At 52.2% G+C, this 21,158-nt stretch overlaps 2 protein-coding genes across 4 annotated transcripts in view; one reads left to right on the plus strand and one right to left on the minus strand.

Moving 5' to 3' along the window:
- The window catches only part of BCORL1 (BCL6 corepressor like 1), a 76,583-nt gene extending 69,228 nt beyond the window's left edge, over nucleotides 1-7,355 (plus strand). The window contains exons 14-15 of the mRNA XM_025373586.1: nucleotides 1,024-1,180; nucleotides 5,106-7,355. Of these exons, the coding sequence (XP_025229371.1) occupies nucleotides 1,024-1,180; nucleotides 5,106-5,388 (440 nt within the window). The 3' untranslated portion in view covers nucleotides 5,389-7,355. The remainder of the gene's footprint in view (nucleotides 1-1,023; nucleotides 1,181-5,105) is intronic.
- Nucleotides 7,356-14,149: 6,794 nt separating this feature from the next.
- Nucleotides 14,150-21,158, minus strand: part of ELF4 (E74 like ETS transcription factor 4) — a 46,240-nt gene continuing 39,231 nt past the window's right edge. For 2 of the 3 annotated variants that reach the window (XM_025371905.1, XM_025371904.1), the window contains exons 6-9: nucleotides 20,540-20,623; nucleotides 20,244-20,436; nucleotides 18,502-18,879; nucleotides 14,150-16,754 (exon numbers count right to left, since the gene is read on the minus strand). In XM_025371905.1, coding sequence (XP_025227690.1) covers nucleotides 15,950-16,754; nucleotides 18,502-18,879; nucleotides 20,244-20,436; nucleotides 20,540-20,623 — 1,460 coding nt within the window. In that variant the 3' untranslated portion in view covers nucleotides 14,150-15,949. The remainder of the gene's footprint in view (nucleotides 16,755-18,501; nucleotides 18,880-20,243; nucleotides 20,437-20,539; nucleotides 20,624-21,158) is intronic. The other variant, XM_025371906.1, reaches the window with a different exon arrangement.

The following is a 21,158-nucleotide window of genomic DNA, read 5'->3' on the forward strand; positions in this document are numbered from 1 at the left end:
GTAGCCCTGTGGTGGTATCCCTTCTTCACCTTTTAGTGGCTTACAGACCCTTTCAGACCGAACCCAAACCCGAACCCATCCTTCCCTGCAGACTCAGAAGTCATTTGTCGAAACCAGGAAATGCAGCACTGATTTAGACATAGCCATCCCTCACTAGCCCTCTACCACTCCCCACCCTGGGCATTTAAAAAATTATCTTTCTTCTGAGGTCCCTTTCTTCTCCCTGGCTTTGTCTTAACTCTACCAGAAGCCCCTATGAGCATTGTCACCTATTCCAGTATTGCTGACACTCAAGAGGGACCCCACCCGTCACCTGACAGCTACCATTCCCTCCCTACCCTGCCCCCATGATGCACACGCAGTTTTCGAAATAGCTACTGTCTTCGGAAGCCCTTAGCCTTCTGGCCGCAGCTTTCCTCTCTTGGAAGACCAGCACGTCTTTATCCATGGTGGTCATCTAGCATTCGTCCTTTGGGCTAGGGGCTGAAGATGAAAGGAAACACCCACTCCTACCCTTGGGGGAAGCTGGAGGGGAGAAAGTCAGGATGGAATGCAACCAGCCACACCCAGAATGTGGGCTGGGGAAAGGAACCCGCCGAGCCCCCTTTGGGCTTTGTGGGAGCCCTGCAGGCAGTGAGATGGCTTGGGAAAGCTGCAGCTAGAGAAGGACAGGTGTTTTTACCTTGCCCTTGTCTGCTGATAGTATCTTCAGGCTTCCATCTCCCAACAGCTGGGCAGCTCATCCTTCATGTCACCTTGCTTTTGCCGGTTGGAGGGGGGAGGAATATAATAAATCTCTGGCCACACAATGATTTCTTTCAGGACTAGAACTTTCATGTGCCCTCTGAAGGATGTGAGCCCTGGGACCGGCAAACCTCGTCCCTGACTAGGGGCCTGTGGCCTTGTCATTTACCTCCCAACTACCACCCCCCCCCCCATGCCCCTTTATCTGCTTGGCTCATTTCTTTTCTTCGGTTTTGTACATGTATCTGAGTCCTAATCCCCTATATGCTCCCCTTACAGAGGAAAAAGACGGGTTTGCCTGTGACCTCCTACATAATCCTCCTGGGAGCTCTGATCAAGAAGGAGACGATCCAATGGAGGAGGATGATTTCATGTTCGAACTCTCAGACAAGCCTCTTCTCCCTTGCTACAACCTCCAAGTGTCAGTGTCCCGTGGGTAAGTGTCTGAGAGATCCAATGGCGACTAAGTGCCAGGATCCTGGCAACAGTGGACCACCTCACTGGGAAAGTGGAGTTCTTCAGGAGGAAGTGAAGACCTGGCCAACAAGTGCCATTACACATGACAAAGGCTAACCTGCCCTTTTAGCCCAGAGTAGTCATGTTCAAACTAGAGGCTACAGGCTCCATGGACATTGACTGTCTGCATTTCCTAAACCTTAAATCTAGATTCTCTCTCAGAAGGCTTTTTTGCACTGTTACTGGGTATAAAAGATAATCTGAGAGATACTTGGGCCGATGAACTGCTAGAATCTTTGGAACATTTTTGTAGTTTCTGGGGGTAAACAGATAGAATATTTGAAATTGAGATTGTTGGAAAAGCCAGGACATATGGTTGCCGTAGCCATGGGGCCACTGGGGTCCTTCAGTAATCTACAGCCTAGTTTCTCAGTGCCATAATGTTAGTAGCGCGGTGGTGCCAACATTGTCAGCCTAGATGACTGTGCATATTATGTTGGGGATCACCCATTCATTTAAGGAGACTAGAATATAGAATATGCCTGACACGTAACATTAGATTGAACCCAATTTAATATTTATTTGATGGTTCTGGAGGGAGTTCGACAGCTGGCAGGGCCATGGTTCTTGTTGGGTTTCCCCACATGTCAGTGTGTGGAAGTGCTGGTTGAGAGAAGGAGAATGCAGGCTCAACTGCCCTTTTGTTCTTAGCCTCCATGATTTTTTTCTCTCTGATTGGTGTCTTCATGTATTTCAAATACTTTTCCAAACAATTGTAAGGATAATTTTTCTTTGATATCTATTTTTTAAATGTCAACTCTATGTTAAAAACCTGTGAACCAGTGGCCAGGCATGGCCGGTGTAATTCCAGCACTTTGGGAGGCCAAGGCGGCTGGATCACTTGAGGCCAGGAGTTCGAGACCAGCCTGGCCAACATGGTGAAACCTCATTTCTACTAAACATATAAAAATTAGCTGGATGTGGTGGCGGGCACCTGTCATCCCAGTTACATGGGAAGCTGAGGCAGGAGAATTGCCTGAACCTATGACGCGGGGCTTGCAGTGAGCTGAGATTGCCCACTGCACTCCAGCCTGGGCGACAGAGTGAGACTCCGTCTCAAAACAAAATAAAATAAAATAATAAAATAAGCCAGTGAACCACCATGATGTACACAGGATAGGGAGCTGGGTAGACGATGGATGAGGAGGTCTTTAAGTGAGAGCCTCTGTTTAGGGCTCTAATCATTAGACCACAGTTTCTTTGCATCCCCTGCCCTCCCTCCGCCCCCCCCCAACTGCCCCACACACATGGCCTGATCAGAATAAAAATAGCATATATGATGGCACTAGTAGGGATCAAGTTTCAGGGGCTTTTGGTCCTTATTCTTCTGGACATAAGCTGATCCCTGAGGGCAGGGCGGGGCCTCTGGGATATAGTATTGCAGGGTTAATTAATTCCTCCGATGTATTCAGCACCTCTCTCTCTGAAACAGGATCTTGGGCTTCAGGCAGTAAAAGGACCAGGGTAGTCTGCATTAGGTACGGACAGAACACGGGCCACAGAAGGCTGCGTGCCCCTCAGCGAGCCGGGTGGCAGGCATGTGGTTAGCCCAGAGCCTGGTAGCAGCAAAGCTGGTTTTCCTGACGTGACATCCTCTAACGCTCGCTCTAGAGCTGCCTTTCCCCAAACCTGCAGCACACTGTGAAAATGTCTGTTCTTCAAGAAGTTGGGGGTGGGGGTGCTAGCGTAGAATGATGCCTCTGAGGCCCTATGGGGTGCAGAAGGGCCTTTTGAATCACAAAAGCAAGACTGAATTCTCATCACTAGTGTGAATGTTCTCAGGGCTTTTTTCCCATTCTTTGGAAGTGATGGTCCAAGTGTATGATATCTGTAGTCTCCTTTTCTTAACCCAGAGCACTCCATTTCCTAATCATGTGAGATAAGAGCCTGCTGTCATTTGGGAGAAATGTTCCATTTTAGGGATGAGGACTGTGGGTCTGGTTAGATGTTTAAGGCACTGGAACAGAACATTTGATTCTATAAACATGTCTTAAACAGCTGCACCAGGTCAAACCCTGGGGACCAGAACTCAGCTCTGGCCTTCAAAGAATCCACCGTCTAGTGCAGTAGACAGACAAGTATATAATTAACTCTAATAAAAGACAAAATATCCTAAGCAGATTTATTGTAAAAAAACAAACAAACAAACAAACAAACAAAAACCTCCAATAGTTTCAGAAGGGTGCCAAATACAAAAAGTTCCAGTCCACCCTGAGCCCCCATTGCTATGCTGCAGAGTGAACCACAGTTTAAGGTTCTTTTGCAATCCTTTCAGAAATGGGCTTTGTTAGTAATATTACAATAGGGATGTGAATCAAATGCCAGGAGACCATGGGAGATGGAGGAACAATGAGTTACACCAGGGGAAGGTTTCACAGGTGATACAGTATCTACCTGAGCTGGGCCGGGAAGGAGAGAAGGATGGAGAGCAAGGCACTGAAACATACAAGTTCAGAAAGTAGGGGGAGTCCTTTATCATGTGGCTGGTGCTTGGAGGGGTGGGGGATACAATGTGGCGTGTGTGTGTGTGTGTGTGTGTGTGTGTGTGAGTGAGAGAGAGAGACAGACAGAGAGAGATTGGGTAGACATTGGGCTGAAGAGGTTAGAAGGTCTTATATCATGCTAGTGGCTGGGCATGGTGGCTCATGCCTGTAATCCCAGCACTTTGGGAGGCTGAGGCGGGTGGCTCACTGGACGTCAGGAGTTTGAGACCAACCTGGCCAATATGGTGAAACCCCGTCTGTACTGAAAATATAAAAATTAGCCAGGCGTGGTGGTGTGCACCTGTAATCCCAGCTACTTAGGAGGCTGAGGCAGGAGAATCGCTCGAACCGGGGAGATGGAGGTTGCAGTGAGCCGAGATTGCGCCACTGCACTCCAGCCTAGAGACTGTGTCTTGGGAAAAAAAAAAAAAAAAAAGAAAACCATAATGGTAACAGAAGATCCAATGAGGGTGGGTGGGGGTGCAGAAGAGTGACTCTTGGCAAAGGGAAACTGGTTGGGAGGCTGACAAGACGGAGCCCAGGCCAGAAGTGGCAAAGGCTGGAACTGGGATAGTGGAATAGCGAGGAGGGAAAACCCTGTGAACCGGGACCACTCATGTGGGGAGGCAGCGCTTCTTCCCGCATTAGTCAATGTAAGCGTTTGGCCTGGGATCAGCCTCTCCAGCACCCCTCCCAGCTGTCCCTAGGCTGCCACCCAGTCGGGTGTGCTCAGCAAAGTCAGACTCCGACTCTCTGTAATGTGAGCTCTGGCCCTGCAGAAACGATGGTGCTGCCGGAGAAAACACTCGTCTAATGCATTCCAGAGCCAAAGAGAAATGCCTTTTGGATTACCCGCAGTTTAGGCCTTTCTCCACGGCTCCCCCTCTGCTGGGGAAGATCTTGGAGCACAAGGAGGCCGGGGAAGCTAGAGTGAGAACAGGAGAGGGAAGCCAGCCAGGGTTGGCAGGGGCGGGAGTCGGGGGAAAGACTGGTCCCAATAGATGGCAAATGCCAGGTCACAGGGGTACAGGGTAAGTCCCCAAGAAGCCTGCTAAGAGTTTTAGGTTCTAGAAGGCCCCTTTCCCTCCTGCTTGTGTTATTTTGGAAGAGGTGGTCACCGACTGCGTGCTCGCCATTTAGCTGAAAGCTGGGCCAGGCATTGCAGGGGACAGAAGACATTTGCCTCAGCTATACCCAAGGAGCCTGTGGTTTAGCAGGGGACAGGGGAGCCAGACTGGCAGTGAGTTATAATGGGGAACACTGGTGGTCACACAGCCTTTGTGGACTTTGCAGAGTGTTCTGGGTCAGTGCCCCCACCGCTTCCTCTAGCTCCTTCCATAACTCCCATCCTTGCCTTTGCAGGCCCTGCAACTGGTTCCTCTTTTCTGATGTCTTGAAGAGGCTGAAGCTTTCCTCGAGGATCTTTCAGGCCCGGTTCCCGCACTTTGAAATCACCACCATGCCCAAGGCTGAGTTCTACAGGCAGGTGGCCTCCAGTCAGCTGCTGACCCCTGCTGAGAGGCCTGGAGGCTTGGACGACAGATCCCCCCCAGGCTCCTCTGAGACTGTGGAGCTGGTGCGGTACGAGCCAGACCTACTTCGGCTCCTAGGGTCTGAGGTGGAATTCCAGTCTTGCAACAGTTGACCGGGAAAACAGCCCCTCCTCTTCTTCTTTCTCCTTCCGAGTTCGCCCTTCCCCCACCTCCTTGTCTTTCCCCCACCGAGCACCAGACTGCAGAATGAGGCAATAATATGGACCAACAAGAAGCCGCCTTATCAATGCCAGCATTAGCGACTGGACTGTTTTTGTTTTTTTGGTTACAATTAGTTCTCATCTCCCTGTCGTCGTCATTGTTATCGTGGTTGGTGATGGGGGTGGAAAGTTGAACTCCACGTCTGAGGACAAGAGGTCCCGGGGGTGGTGGGAGGTGGCGCTGGGGTCCCTTGGACTGGCCTCCTTGTTTATGACCAAGACCAAACCTGGGCCCTGGGTGGCCTTGGCCTGTCCCGAGGAGAAATGAGAAAATCCCAGATCTCTGAGCGCCCCCCAACTCCATTCCCCTGTGTTCTTCTGTCTTCTGTAGTATTTATTTTATTAGTATTTAATTTGTATTGTTTCATTGGTTTCTGATAAGTCTGTATCACTGTGACGATTTGAGACAACTTGTTGTATTGAGGGACTTTCTGTACCTCCTTTTCTTTTTCTTTGTTGATGACCTCTGACAAAGCTATTCCCAGGTGTTTTTCCCCCACTGGGGAGGGGGTGGGGAGGAATGGGGTGGGGGGACATGGACTTGTGACTAACGAAGCTGGCTGCTGCTGGTCCAGGGCTGGGGGCTTGGGGGTAAATCCTGAGGCTTTGGTGCTCCCCCACCCGCCCCCTCCCGCCTTTTGCAGCAGCCCTGCTATCTTGAGATTAGTGTTGACGGGGAGGGGAGGATTGTGAGGTGCGGGGTTAATAAATTACTCTAATAAAGGAGCGTGGAGAAGGGATCTGAGGGGTGAGGGTGCCCCCTCCTCATGCCTTCTTCACTGCCCCCCCTCAGAGTGCACAATACGAGTTTGTTCCTGCCTCCACTCCCCCACCCCGTTCTGGTCTCCCTGTCTCAAGATACTGAGCCTCTCACCTCCCAGCCCTTATCACCCCCATCCCTGCCCCTTTTCAGACTCATAGCACCCGTTTCCTTCCTCTCCTCCTTCCTCCTCCCTCAGCCCCCCATTCTCCTTGGGAATCTGCAGAGGGCTCTGGGACTGACTGCCAGATGTGAAATCCAGGTGTCAGCTGTTTCCTAGGCAAGGGCAGGAAAGTGGTCTCCAGCCCTTGCTCCACTCCTGCCTGGGGGCCTGGGGCTGAGTGGTGGCCCCGCCTGGCCTCCCCCGGCCTCCTGGCCTCCTCCTGGCCTCCGGGCCTCCAGCGCTGGGTTTGTGGAGTGAGAGAGAGAGAGGAGCTTGGGTTGCTTCCCTGTCCCCACCCCCTCTGTGGCATTGTCCCTCCCACTCTTCTTATTTTTCTACCAATTGCTATTTTTCCGAACAATCCTTGTAGAGTATGTACCATCCAAAGGCAGGAGGGCCTCGCCGTGGCCGGCTCTGGTTGGAGATGGTACAGTTTTATTGTACAGGTGCTAAAACAACAACAACAAAAAAAGAAAATGGAAAAAAAAAAAAGATTAAAAAAAAAAAGGAAAAAAAAAGCCAGTTTGAGGATGGGACAATCTGTTCTCTAGAGGCTCCTGAGCCATGCGGGAGCATTGGTGGTTATTTTCTTTGTATTGTGTTTGTTCTTTGTTCCTGGGGGAGAAGTTCTCAGCCCCTTCTATAGGACTGCTCCCCACCCCCACCGTACTGCCCAGTTGGTTTTGAACAGTTGTTTTCCCTTTTTAAGAAAAAAAATGCATATATATATACATACATATATATATATATATATATAAAGTTGAGGGGTTTTGGACTTTAATTTGTTGGTTTTGTTGGGGTTCCTGGTATTGTGTAGTTTATTTCATGTTCTGTTTGCCTTTCCTTTTTTCGCATTTGGGTGTATATTCTGGCTGCCCTTTATGTTTCATTTTAAGCAACTGGCTGTGGAGTCAAAAACACTTGCATACTGAAAAACCTGTGTCAGGGCTTCTGTCTCCCGTCTCTCTTTTTCTCTCCTCCCCTTTGGGACTTTTTGGTGGTTTCAGAAGGTGGGCATTGTGATTCAGTAAATAGGGAGTCCCCACCATCCTGCTTTGCAGCTGTGGGTCCCGAGAGGTACGATGAATGAAGGCAAGGTGGAGTGACTAGTGAACGTTGGGTCACGATCTAGAAAGAAAAAGAAAGGGGCAAATCCTGGGGGCGGGGCCAGTGGGGCAAATGGAGCATCTGGCTCCTGTTGCTTTGGTTTGGAGTTGAAGCAGGTGCCTGGGCAGTCCTTGTTTCCATAGGAGTAACAGGGTTGGAGGAAGTAGCCCTCTCTTTGGTGGCTGTGGGAATAAGCCTCAAGGAAGTCCTCTGCCTGCCCTGGGCCACCCTGCCGAGGTGGCATCTGGCTGCATGGCCTCATCACTGCCCTCACTGTTGTGCCAGCGCTCCCCGCCCACAGTGCAGGCCTTCCACGGTTCTGTTTTCCTGCCACCAAGCTACCATGAAGGCAAGATGCCCATCCTAGATTTTGCAGTTTTTCCTCCCACTTCAGAAAAACAGTGGTAGAAGCTATGATTCTTGTGATTGCTGGTTCCAGAATGCACCAGTGACAGAGGAAGAGGATGTTCGAGAGGCCTGGGATGAGGCCTTTTGAAGCTCTTTTCTCTTAGGGCCTCTCACTGTGGCTTTCGAGTCTGGAGAGCCCTGTCAGAGAGTGTAGAGGCGAAGGGATCTGTGCGTCCGGCCGGCTGGAGTCCAGCCGTCCCCAGGAGTGAACTCTAAGCTGCTGTCTTTGCTCAAGCCTCAGAAGCTTGACTCGACCCAGGCCCAAGCATCATCCTCTTTGAACCATAGCATTAATCTTCCTCATTGGTCCTCCTCTCCCCACTTTCTGATCCCAAGGCCCTATGCAATAGCCACTTTTGTCAGATTCCTAAACAAGCCCACAGTGGTTCTGAATTCAGGTCGATACTGTGCTTGCAACTTGGAGTTAAGTCCAGAAATCTGATATGTTGATAGGTTATGAAAGCCATGTGGTGAGTATGAGAATTCAACTAGGCTCAGGATGCTATGGGAGCTCAGAGGGATGGGCAAGGGCCCTGGGAACACATCCTAGAAAAGGTGATGCCTGGTTGATACTTTAAAAGGTAGAAATCTAGGAATTAGAGGTGGCAGGGAAGAGTGTTTGAACTGAAGGGACAATCTGAGCAAAGGCTTGGAGACAAGGGGAGTTAAAAGCAAAACCAAACAGCAGATTGTTTTATTGCTTTTTGGGTTCTTTGCCCACAGCTTACCTGGAGTCCCACTGCCCTTCTGCCAGGTTGGAAAGATTAAGGCAGGAAGTATGGGCCGTGGCATTAAATCTACATCCCCGGTCAGGATTGGGGTGAGGATGGCTTGGTGGCCTCTTATTAAATATCTCCCAGTCCTTTTAGTATAGTGTAGAGGAAAGAGCCAGCACCACTCCTAACGACCTAGGCTGACCTTGGGCGAGAACCTAATCTTTCCCAGCCTTCATTGCTCCATCAGCCAAATGGAGACCAATGTACCCACCTACTGACAAAGCATCACACTGAGGACCAAAAAGATCTGTTTAGCCAACATTAGTTCCTCCTTCATGCAGAGCTCAGGAGCCTATGGTTAATGAGGGTCTTATCAGAAAGCTCTTTGGGCTTGAAAGAGAGGCTCTGTTCAAGTCCTGGTGGGAGGAGGGATCATCTCTGCATCCCTATTTGGCGTGGGGTAGGTGGGGTTGGGGGCGATGGTGAATGGGGCAGTAAACTCCTGCCCTGTTCCATACTCTAACCCAATAACTGGGAGGCCTTGGTGGGTAACTGTGTCCCACCCATGCAAAGACCAGTGTGTGTGTGTTTCGGGAAGGGTGGGGTCCGCCCCAGGGGCATCTGCTCAACTGCTGGGCAGGGGGACGCGAAGTGCTCGGGCCTTCTGGACCCCGCAGCAGGGACGGGCCGGGGCTCCACTTGTTTCCCTAGCGCTCCGGCTGCCACCGCGCGGGGAGCCGGCCGAGCCGCAGCGTCCGGCCGCTGGAGCGACGTCTTTAGGCCCCGCGCCGGTCCTTGGGAGCCGCGCTCGCGCGGCCGGCGGTCAGGTCCCTCCGCTAGCAAACAGCTGTTTAGGGCGCCTCGATCGCTCTGCCGCTTCATGGTAGAAGGCAGCGGCGCGCGAGGGGAGCGAAGGGCAGGCCGGGTGGCTGCGGCGCCGCGTGCTCACCTGCTGGTCCGCGAGGCTGGGGGAGGGGGCGCCGGGGGCGGGGCCAGAGCGCAGTTGGCCAATGGGGGAGCGCATTCGGCGGCCAGCTAAATTCCCCCAGGAAAGTGAAGGGGGCGGGGGCCGAGGGGAAAGTTCGAAGCTCCGGAACAGCGGAGGGCTTTGGTGGCGGCCGGAACCGTCCGGGGACAGTTGTGGGCGCAGGGGCATGATCGAGGGACTGGAAGACGCCGGCCGCGGCCGCCTCCGCCAGGGACGGTAGGCCCCGCCCTGGGTGCCCCTCCCTTCCCGGGCCCCGCCGGGCGACTCGCCCGCCATCGCTGGCTCGACAGCGCCACCTGCTGGACGTCGGCCTCCACGTCCGGCGCGCCAGGACCGAAGTTCTCGGAGGCTGAGACCTCCGTCCAGGAGGGGAAGAAGCTCACTCACCCCAGGTTCAGCGACTTCAGAGCTGGAGGCAACTGCCTCTTTTGGAGTACAGGATGGGATCAGAAAGGCCTGTGACCCTCAGAATAACTTCTTGTCCCGCCCCACCCACTGGAGCTGACGCTTCCACCCGACAGCCCCACCCAAGGGTGAGGAAATAGTGGCGAGGCAGTCCCTGGAAGCGGGCAGCAGCAAAGGGCGGGAGTTCAGGAGTTGCATGTGGCACCTGGTGGCAGCAACGCACAGCTGGCAAGCAGCCCCTGGGCTCCTCGTGGACCCTGTGATCCGGGGGTGTCTGTAACACTCCAGGGGCAAAGGAAGTAGCCCCCTGCAGTGTTATAGGAGTGGGCAGAAAGCCGCCTTAGCTCCCAAGTGTGGATTGTCCCCCTCCCTCTCCTCTTGCCTGCCGTAGCATAGGGCAGAGATCCCAGAATTAAAATCAGGACCCGTTCATTCTTTCAATAAGCATTTATTAAGAACCTACTGTGTGTCAGGCACTGTGCTAGGCACTGGGGGATACATCAGCGACTAACACACAGTCCCTGTCCTTGAGGAGCTCCACAGTCTATTGGCGGGGAACCCTACATAAACAGGTAATTAAGGAACTGCAGTGTGCTAAGTGCTACCATAAGAGGTATTTACAAAGTGCTGTGAGGTGGCTCAGGGCTGTAATCCCAGCACCTTGGGAGGCTGAGGTGGGCAGATCACTTGAGGTCAAGAGTTCGAGACCAGCCTGATCAACATGGTGAAACCCTGTCTCTACTAAAATTACAAAAATTTGCTGGGCGTGGTGGCACGCAGCTGTAGTCACAGCTACTTGGGAGGGTGAGGCAGGAGAACTGCTTGAACTCGGGAGGCTGAGGCAGGAGAACTGCTTGAACTCCGGAGGCAGAGGCTGCAGTGACCCAAGATTGCGCCACTGCACTCCAGCCTGGGTAAGGGAGGGAGACTCTATCTCAGAAAAATAAAACGAAGTGCTGTGGGAACCCAGAGGAGGGAGTAACATATCAGCTGCTGGGAGATGAGGGTCATCTCTTGACTCCTGACTCCATTAAACCACGAAAAGGCAGAGACTTATTGCCACTTGACTCTGGTTAAAATTAACCTGTCTCCTGAGGTTCTACTCTAGCCCTCTCCCATAACTATATCAGCACAGGTTAATCAGTTTAGCTAGTTTCACACTTGGAGTAAGAAAGAAACTGGACAGGGAAGTTGCTTTAGAGGTAGAGGATGTTCAAAATAGTAACAAAGTTTGAGTGCTAAGGTAGGGGGTGGGGTTGGGGATACCATGAGGGCACTGAGCCAGGGAGGGCAGGCCCAGAGCAGTGGAGCACCTGGGGCGAGTGCCTGGGCAGAGGGGAGGTCAGAGGCCACCTACCTCAAAGTTTGGTCCCCATCTCCCACCGGCTCCATCAGTAACCGTTCCTTGATGCTTTGTACTGTGCCACCTTACGTGGTTGATACAGTCCCTCCCGCTTTTTCAAGGAGGTAATGTACTAATTGGGGACACTAAATAGGTACAGGTCATTGAAGATTTAAGTAACAGTTTGTGATTATAATGGAAGAGATGTCACAGGGTGCTCATGATCAGTTGCTGAAAGAGTGGCAATTGCAATAAGTTTAAAATAGCTCACTTAGGACAGGCTGGTCTGGGGAGGCAGAGTCCATGAATCGAGTCTTGAAGGAGGGACACAATTTAATTGGTACTAGGAGGATAGGAAGGACATTCTGATTGAGCGGAACCAATCAGATCTTGAAGGATGGATTGTACTTTTTTTTTTTTTTTTTTGAGATAGTCTTGCTCTGATCACCCAGGTGCAATCTCGGCTCACTGCAACTTCTGCCTCCAGGTCCAAGGGATTTTCTGCCTCAGCCTCCCTAGTAGCTGGGATTATAGGCGCGTGCCACCAAGCCCGGCTAATTTTTGTATTTTTAGTAGAGATGGGGTTTTGCAATATTGGCCATGCTGGTCTCGAACTCCTGACCTCAGGTAATCCACCCACCTCAGCTTCCCAAAGTGCTGGGATTACAGGCGTGAGCCATCGTGCCTGGCTGGGGATGGATTTTCTTTTTTTTTTTTTTTTTGTGTGTGTGTGTGTGTGTGTTTTTCCCCCCCGAGATGGAGTCTCACTCTGTCGCCAGGCTGGAGTGCAGTGGCGCGATCTCGGCTCATTGCAACCTCCGCCTCCTGGGTTCAAGTGATTCTCCTGCCTCAGCCTCCCGAGTAGCTGGGACTACAGGTGCCAACCACCATGCCCAGCTACTTTTTGTATTTTTAGTGGAGACGGGGTTTCACCATGTTGGCCAGGATGATCTCGATCTCTTGACCTCGTGATCTGCCCGCCTCAGCCTCACAAAGTGCTCGGATTACAGGCATGAGCCACTGTGCACAGCCAGTGGATTGTATTTCTAAAGGAAAAGATACATAGAAGGGAAGATTATTCATTAAGAAAACACAAGAGTGTGTAAATAATGTTGAGTTTGCCTGTATTGCCTAGAGCAGGTAAAAGATAAATGGAGGATCTTGGTTTCCAGGTTTAAAATGCTTAGACTATATATAGTAGATAATAAGAGCAAAAGCACAGAGTTTGGAAATTGTAAACAGAGGCATGTTCACAGGCCAGCAAATCCATCAGTTTGACTGGAGCAGTGCCTTGGGGTATGAGTGGTGGCAGAAGGAGCAGGGTGAGTTGACTGGGGAAGTCAGTTAGGACCCAAAGGTGAAGGGTCTTGATGGCAGGCCAAGGAGTTGGAGCTTTGTCCTGAAGACAGGGCTGATGCTAAGCTTAAAATACTTCCGGAGCTACTGCCCTGAGCCCAAGTGCTCCCCCATCCCTACTCCAGGACCCCTGGACTGGCTTCAGCAATGAAAGGATTAAGTATAGAAAGGATTAGAGATGAAGTGTTTTGAGTATCACCCCTACCTATAGGCCAGGAGTCGTCACTGAGGGCATTTTATCAAAGGGCAAATGGGAGGGGTTGAGACATCACACCGGGAGCCTCTGTGTGTAGTTTGAGCTAGGGTGGAGGCTTCTGGGAATGTGGAATAAAGGCGAGGTTTTACAGACATTGCAAACCACACGCTGGACTTCAGGAGATGGGAGAGGGGAATGGGGGTGAATTGAAGGGAACGATCAGATGGCTCTGAAATTTCAAACTTAAGAGGTCAGGAAAACGGTGGCACCATTAACAGAAATAGGCAAGTCATGATGGCCTTTTTGTTTGCTTGATTTATTATTATTATTATTATACTTTAAGTTCTGGGATACATGTGCAGAATGTGCCGGTTTGTTACATAGATATACATGTGCCATGGTGGTTTGCTGCACCCATCAACCCATCATCTTGGAAAGGTTTTTTGTGAGTGTGGAAATAATTTTAAAAATCCATTGTTGGCCAGCCGTGGTTGCTCACGCCTGTAATCCCAGCACTTTGGGAGGCCAAGGTGGGTGGATCACTTGAGGCCAGGAGTTGGAGACCAGCCTGGCCAAAATGGTGAAATCCTGGCTGTACTAAAAATACGAAAATTAGCCGGGCATGGTGGTGTGTGCCTGTACTCCCAGCTACTCAGGAGGCTGAGGCAGGAGAATCGCTTGAGCTTGGGAGGCAGAGGTTGCAGTGAACCGAGATCATGCTACTGCACTCCAGCCGACAGAGCAAGACTCTGACTCAATAGAGGGGCTATCTTTAAGGGGCTGACAAGTATCCATGTGGAAATGTCCAGCAGATCGCTGGAAACGTGAGCCAGGAGCTTAGGAGAAAGGGTGGGACTGGAGCTCTAGATTTAAGACCCATCTCCGAGGAGCCACAATGAGCCCCAAATGGATGAGATTCTTGAAGAACAGCCACATTGGAAGTGGTAGGTGAAGAACCAGCCCCAGAAAGGGTGATGGGGGACGCAGGAGAGCCCAGCTAGTGTGTGCTTACGAGGGTCGAGGACTGTGAAGAAGACATTTGATTTCACCACGAGGTCACTGATGACCTTCCAGCAATGAGTTTCCATGGAGTTGGAGTAGGGGTGGCAGAAACCAGATTTCAGGTGGGGACGGGGCTACCCCAACCCATGCAGCACCTTTGTGCAAAATTTTTTAATGGTGACCCTTTATCAAGATGCTCACTTTCAACCATCAGGAAACTCATCATAAACTGATTTTATTAGAAAAAGGCACTTTAATGCCAACTGCTGGAAACACGCATAGAAAATACATTTGCACAACTAAACGCAGTGCCCTCCAGGGGGCAGGGAGAAGAAGAGAGTGGGAGAGGGTGATAATTGGCTTGGCGAAGAAGAGAAGAGCAAGAGCGCGGCCAGGGGAGGTAGTTAGGTCAAGTGGATGGTTTTGTACCAAGGACACAGCAAAGGTCCTCAGGCACTGATTCACATTACCCAAAGTCACCAGATAATAGAGTTGTTTCTGTGGCTGAAATTTCTTAGCCTTGCCCCAAACTTGGCAAGAGGGAAGCAAGCTCGTTTAAAGAAGGGAGAGGGGAGGAGATCCAGGCCATTGGCCTAGGGGTTGGCTTTGAGAGAGAATAGGTTGACCCTTCCTTGGAAAGAGGGAAGGGGGAAGCAGGGAGCCACGAAGAGAGAGAGGTGCCATGGGAACTCCCGGCTGCCGACTCCCATCTTCTTGGTGAAGGAGTCAGGGTTAGGTGTGAAAGTGGGAGATGAGGGGCATCGGTCCACCCGAGGAGGTCTGCTGCAGTCATCATGGAGGCAGGCTGGTTCGCCTTTGAGGTGAGTTGCAGGCAGGCTGAGCAGCAGAAACCATGTGGTAGGTACCCATGCTTGAGCAGGAATGGGGGTGGGCCCCATATAGGTCGCTGCTGGACTAGCCCCAGTGACGCCTGACAGCTGGAAAATGTCAAAAAGTAATCAAGAGGGAGCCCAGGATCGGGGAAGTAGGCTGGGGTGTCAGCAAAGGCTATTGTCTGGCGGGGGGCTGGTATCACACAAACAGCCCAAGCCCGAGGCACAAATATTCAATGAATTCAGCTCTGACTGGGGGCTTTGTGGCTAGCTCTGAGGCTGGAGGGCACTTCACCCCTGTCTAATCCTTCAGCAAAGCACTCTGGGGTGGCCCACGATTCCAGCCTGACCGCATGGTGACTGTGGTTGCTAACTCGGCAAACTCTAGGAAGAGTACCTTGGTCCAGCCAGTGAGTGCTGCTCCCAGAGCTGACTTCCCTTCCCTCCCATCGTGGTTTTATCCTACTCGGCCTTCGTGTCCCTGAGGAGCGCATCTTCCCCAATGTGCATGCGCATCAAAGCGTTCCTACTCTGCACTCGTTCCAGCTCTACAACATCTCCAGATTCGGGGGATCAAACTTGTACCCCATAGTCTCAGAGCAACTGAATCTTGGCATGAACAAAGGGAATTAGAGAATGCTTTCCCTTAAAAACAAAATCCCTATCCCTGTGGCTGATCCACGGAGACATACACACACCTTTGGAGACAAGACCTCACAGCTACAGCCCTGTCCTCCCCAAAGAAACTAAGATACAGACCAACAAGTACACACAAGTACATACAGGGATAGTCACATACGGGGTAGTAAATTCCCTGTGTAGGGAATGCAGCCAGTGAGATAGAGCCAAGTAGAAGCGCTCTTCTCACGAAACTGCTGCACAGACCCTGGCCACAAACTTCTGCCTGGCCCAAGGGTTTTTCCCTCCATCACCAAGTCAGCCCATTATGCTGGCAAAAGCATATCCCCTAGTGCTCTTGAAGGCCATAGTCTGATGCCAGGGATGCTTAAGCTGGGCACTGTTTGGCCACAGTGACACCAGGCAGAGCTGGGGAACTGGGGGTCAAGTGTGTTGACATCCCACTGAAATGCAGGGGCAGGTGTGCTACTGAAGTCGGTCCCTATGAAAATGCTGCTCAATTTTGCCTGGTGGGTCACACTTGCCCTGACCCCTTTGCTTATATGTCATGGGGCTCCATCTTAATGAGGGAAGTAGGGTTGAATGGGGAAAAGGGGGCTGGGGTGGGGGATCTTGTCAGAAGGCTCCCAGATGTGGTCACACTAGGCTCAGCCATCAACAGGGACCCTGGGCCTGAGGAGAGCTCAAGTTCAGCCACCGGGGTCAGCCCAACAGTGGGGCGGCTGGGAGGAGACAAAGTCTGGTTGCCCAGAAGGCTCGGATTGTGGGAACCCCTGGAAACCACTTGGGTTGGAAGTGGCTGAAGATGAGCCTGATCTCTCAGGAGCTCCCTCAGGGTCTCTTCAGGAACCAGCAGCCCCTCCATGGGGGCCCCCGTCACCATACCCTGAACATAGGAGGAGGGCCTCAGTGGCCCCTCCTTGACCCCAGGGGCTGCTGTAGTGCCAGAAGTCCTGATGAAGGCAGCAATGACAGTCCCAGGGGGCTGAGAGCTGGGCCCTGCTGGTCCAGCCCCTGTGACCGTGGGTGGCGCTGGGTTGGTCGGACGGTTGGCCCCAGCCAGAAGTTGGGGGAGGCCACTGAGAATCAGTGGAGCCCCTGGGGCTGCCACCTGGCTGTCTTGGAAACTGGCGTTCAGGGGGAAAGAGGCCTGCAAAGTGAAGGTGTCCTTGAAAGTAGAGGCCGCTGGAACACTCTGGAGAACGAGCTGAGTGGGAGCAGTAGTATTGGCAGGAGGCCCATTGGTCAGCACCGTGGTCAGCGGGATCGTCTGCAGGGTCAGGGCCGAGCCCGACCCCACGGGGGCCACTCCTAGGTGGATGTTGCTGGGCACCGAAGTCGCACTGAGAAGAAACAGAGAACAGAGTTGGTTAAGGCAGGAGGTGTCCCCCAGCTGGTTAGGAAGGGGGGCAGAGAGGAATGGAGCTGAAGGTGTTTGTCGATTTCTTTGCTGTTTTGTTGCTTTTTTTTCTTTTTCTGGAGACAGGGTCTCACTCTGCTGCCCGGGCTGGAGTGCAGTGACACGATTATTACTCACTGCAGCCTTGAAGCCCTGGGTTCAAGCAATCCTCCCGACTCAGCCTCCCAAGTAGCTGGGACTACAGGTGTGTGCCACCATGCCCAGCTAATTTTTATTTACATGTATTTATTTATTTTTATTTTTTTGAGACGGAGTCTCGCTCTGTCACTCAGGCTGGAGTGCAGTAGCACAATCTTGGCTCACTGCAACTTCTGACTCCCAGGTTCAAGCGATTCTCCTGCCTCAGCCTCCCAAGTAGCTGGGATTATAGGCAAGCACCACCACACCCAGCTAATTTTGTATTTTTAGTAGAGACGGAGTTTCACCATGTTGGCCAGGCTGGTCTTGAACTCCTGACCTCAGGTGATCCACCTGCCTCGGCCTCCCAAAGTGCTGGGATTACAGGCGTGAGCCACCGTGCCCAGCTGTAGTTCACATTTATTAAGTACTTAGTATATAGGTTTATAGGTCAGGGATCATTCTAAGTGATTGACATGTGGCATTTCACTCAATCCTGAAAACAGCCCACAAGTGGAATAAGAACAATCTGATTTTATAGATTGGGGAAAGTGAGGCACAGAGAGGTTATGTATTAATAACTTGCTCCAAGACCAGCCATACCTTTGTTATCCTTTGATTTCTTCCAAGTGGGGATGCTGGGGTCTCACAAGGCCTCGATGTGAGTCCCTGCTCTAGTGCTTACACAGCGAGTGTACATAGGTGAGTAAGCACTACACAGCAGGCCTTGTGACCCCAGAGCTCATCTTCCTCACCATTCCACTCTTCTGCCTGCCCTCCTCGAAAGGGTGTCTCACTGACCCGCGCCAACTTAGTGGGAGGTCCATACACATAACCCAACAAGTCCAACCTTCTCAGGGAAAATCGGAGGCCCCTTAGTGGGGATGAGAAGTAGTGAGAGCTTGCCGGGTACGCCTGGAGGTCCCAAGGGGTTCACAGCAGGCGGCTCTAGAACATTCTCTGTTGCTTCTTTTCTAGAATAGAGGAGGTTTAGGAGGGTGGGCCAGGACACGGAGGCCCTGGTGGCTCCCTGGGGAGCCGCTCTTGTGTAAGCCCCCGGATATGTGACCTCAGGCAAGTGACTTTCCCTCTCTTGACCAACAAGTGCCCTACTGGCTTCTCCATGGCTCTGGGAGGATCCCATGAGCCTGGAGACAGAGCAGAGCTTGGCAAGAAGTTGAAAACTGAGCCCTGCCGGGTGCAGTGGCTCACACCTGTAATCCCAGCACTTTAGGAGGCCAAGGCGGGCGGATCACTTGAGGTCAGGAGTTTGAGACCAGCCTGGTCAACATGGTGAAACCCCGTCTTTACTAAAAATACAAAAATTCGCTGGGTGTGGTGGTGGGTACCTGTAATCCCAGCTACTCGGGAGGCTGAAGCAGGAGAATCACTTGAACCCGAGAGGCGGAGGTTGCAGTGAGCAGACATCATGCCACTGCACTCCAGCCTGGGTGACAGAGCGAGACTCCATCTCAAAAAAAAAAAAGAAAAAAGAAAACTGAACCCCAAAGTGATGTACTATGTGAAGACTCATGCAACCTGGGTGTCTTTACCTCACAGCTTTGGTGAGCTTGACCTGGCCCTCTGCTGGAGAGACAAGCATGGTGGAGGTAGTGGGGATCTCCTCGTCTAGCGACAGTCCCAATTCCAGACTCGCAGATGGCTGGAGACCGACATGCTGAATTTTTGGCTTCTCCCAAGAAGAGCTGCCCTTGACCTGGGGGGCAGATCTGGATGAGACCCTGGAGCTGGTTCGCCGGGTGGTACTGGCGGAGGCCACAGAGGCCGTGGAGGCCTGAGGAGGGGCTGCTGTGGCTTCGCTGCTCTCGTCCTCATCTTCAATGACCACCAGGTCCTTGGGCATCTCCTTAAACTGGTACACCAGCCTCTGCCCTTCCACTTTGGCCAGGATACCTCTTTGGTAGTAGTATCTAGAGGAAGAGGGGAGGGGAGGGGAGTTGGGAGTTAGCCGGGAGCTGGGTGGGAGACCTTCTACCTCCATCTCCCCAGCGCTCCTCTCCCAGGGCTAGGCAAGCATGAGGCTGAGTGAGGCTGGCTGGGGAGCCAGCTGAGGGCCCAAGGGCAAGGGAAAGGATATGTCAACACCTGGACTTGGAAGGCTTTTATGACATTCCTGAGATTTCCCCGAGGACTCAAAGGATCACAGAAAGGTTTTCAGATGCCGCCCCCTCCAACCCCCTGCTTTGGGGTAGAGGACAGGGAATGACTGAAGGAGGGAACTGAGAGTGAGGGGATGGATGGCGGGGACAGCAATCCCCCAGCCTGAGAGACCACCTCTAGGACAACTCAAGTCCACCTCCCTGGGGCTCTGGCTTGCAGATGTGAAGAAAGCCCTTCTTGGGGAAGAGGGATGCTGAACTGCTCTTCCATTATAAAAAGCGAAAAGGAGGCCAGGCCCCTAATCCCAACACTTTGGGAGGCCAAGGTGGGCAGATCACTTGAGGCCAGAAGTTCAAGACCAGCCTGGCCAACATGGCGAAACCCCATCTCTATTAAAAATACAAAAAATTAGGCCAAGTGCGGTGACTCATGCCTGTAATCCCAGCACTTTGGGAGGCCGAGGCAGGCAGATCATGAGGTCGAGAGATCGAGACCATCCTGGCTAACACGGTGAAACCCCGATTCTACTAAAATTACAAAAGAATTAGCCAGGCGTGGTGGCAGGCGCCTGTAGTCCCAGCTACCTGCAAGGCTGATGCAGGAGAATGGCGTGAACCTGGGAGGCAGAGCTTGCATTGAGCCAAGATTGTGCCACTGCACTCCAGCCTGGGCGACAGAGCGAGACTCTGTCTCAGAAAAAAAAAAAAGAAAGAAAAGAAAAGAAAAAAAAAAAAAAGAAAATACAAAAAATTAGCTGAGCGTGGTGACATCCGCCTGTAATCCCAGCTACTCAGGAGGCTGAGGCATGAGAATCGCTTGAACCCAGGCAGTGGAGGTTGCAGTGAGCCGAGATCGCGCCACTGCATTCAAGCCTGGGTGACAGAGCAAGACTCCGTCTCAGAAAAAAAAAAAAGAAAAAAGAAAGAAAAGAAAAAGAAAAAAAGAAAAAAGAAAATACAAAAAAAAAAGGCCAGGTCAGAGATACAAGAGGACCGGGGGCTCTTCCTCCCAGAGGGGGCCTGGGGAATGGACATAGGAGCAAGCTAAGAGGAAAGTTACGAGACTCGTTTCCTTATGATCAATCAGGTCTCCACAAAAGCGAGGAGGACTCCTTGGACTTAAGGAAGGGCTGGTGATCCCCAGGGCAGGGGTTCTGTGTCCCAACAGCTCCTACCTTAGCGCCCGCCCCATTGTCTCATAGTTCATGTCAGGCTTGTTTTTCTGCTTCCCCCACAGCTTGGACACAGCTTTGGAGTCCACCAGTTTGAAGATGCCTTTCTCTCGCTGGGTCCACTTGATGTACTTGGGACAGGTGTTTCTGTCTTGCAGAAGCGCCAGGAGGAACTCCCACAGATAGATGGTGCTGCCTGCAGAGGGGCAGGCCATGAGGGGCAGCCTGGGCAGCTGGGGCACCCTGGCAGCAGGGAAGGGGCTCCCTCCCCACCTCACCTGAGTCCCAGCTGTCCGTACCTTTGCCATCCTTTGATTTCTTCCTAATGGGGATGCTGGGGTCAGTGACAGGTGAGGTACTTCGGTTGCCCTTGGTCTTCCGGACTGTGAGGGAAAGGTGAGTAGGATGAGGAGCAGCTTCCGAGAGAGGGCCTGGGAGCTGGCCGAGTTGGCTGTGACAAGGCCAACAAGGAGGAGGCAGGTCACTGGGGCTGGAGGCCCCAGATTGCTCTCCACAGCCACGGCCCTCAGGCCTCTGCACCCTCATTTTCAGGCCCCCAGGGTAGCACTGCAACATGGCTACAATGTGGAGAAACCGAGTGCTTGCAAATAAGTCACCTTTGTGAGAACAGAATCTGCCTAGCCTAACTTCTGATATGGAAAGGCAGCCTGAAGGCACCACTGTTGTGCAGGTAAGTGCGGTGCTGAGGTTTGGTTGCCATGCTGACAAGGCAGTATCAAGCAGCCATCGCCTGAGTAAATCAATAACACCGGGGCTTGGGAAAGCCCAAAGTCCTCTCTCATATATGGCCTCGGCTTTATAAGCTCTGCAGAGGGAGATAAGCACCCGGCATGACTAGTCTTTTATAGGCTGAGGCCCCAGAGGTCCGGGGACTGGCCAGGGGTCCGAGCCTGGTGT

Source organism: Theropithecus gelada, chromosome X (genome assembly GCF_003255815.1).
Source record: "Theropithecus gelada isolate Dixy chromosome X, Tgel_1.0, whole genome shotgun sequence".
Classification (NCBI taxonomy): Eukaryota; Metazoa; Chordata; class Mammalia; order Primates; family Cercopithecidae; genus Theropithecus; species Theropithecus gelada.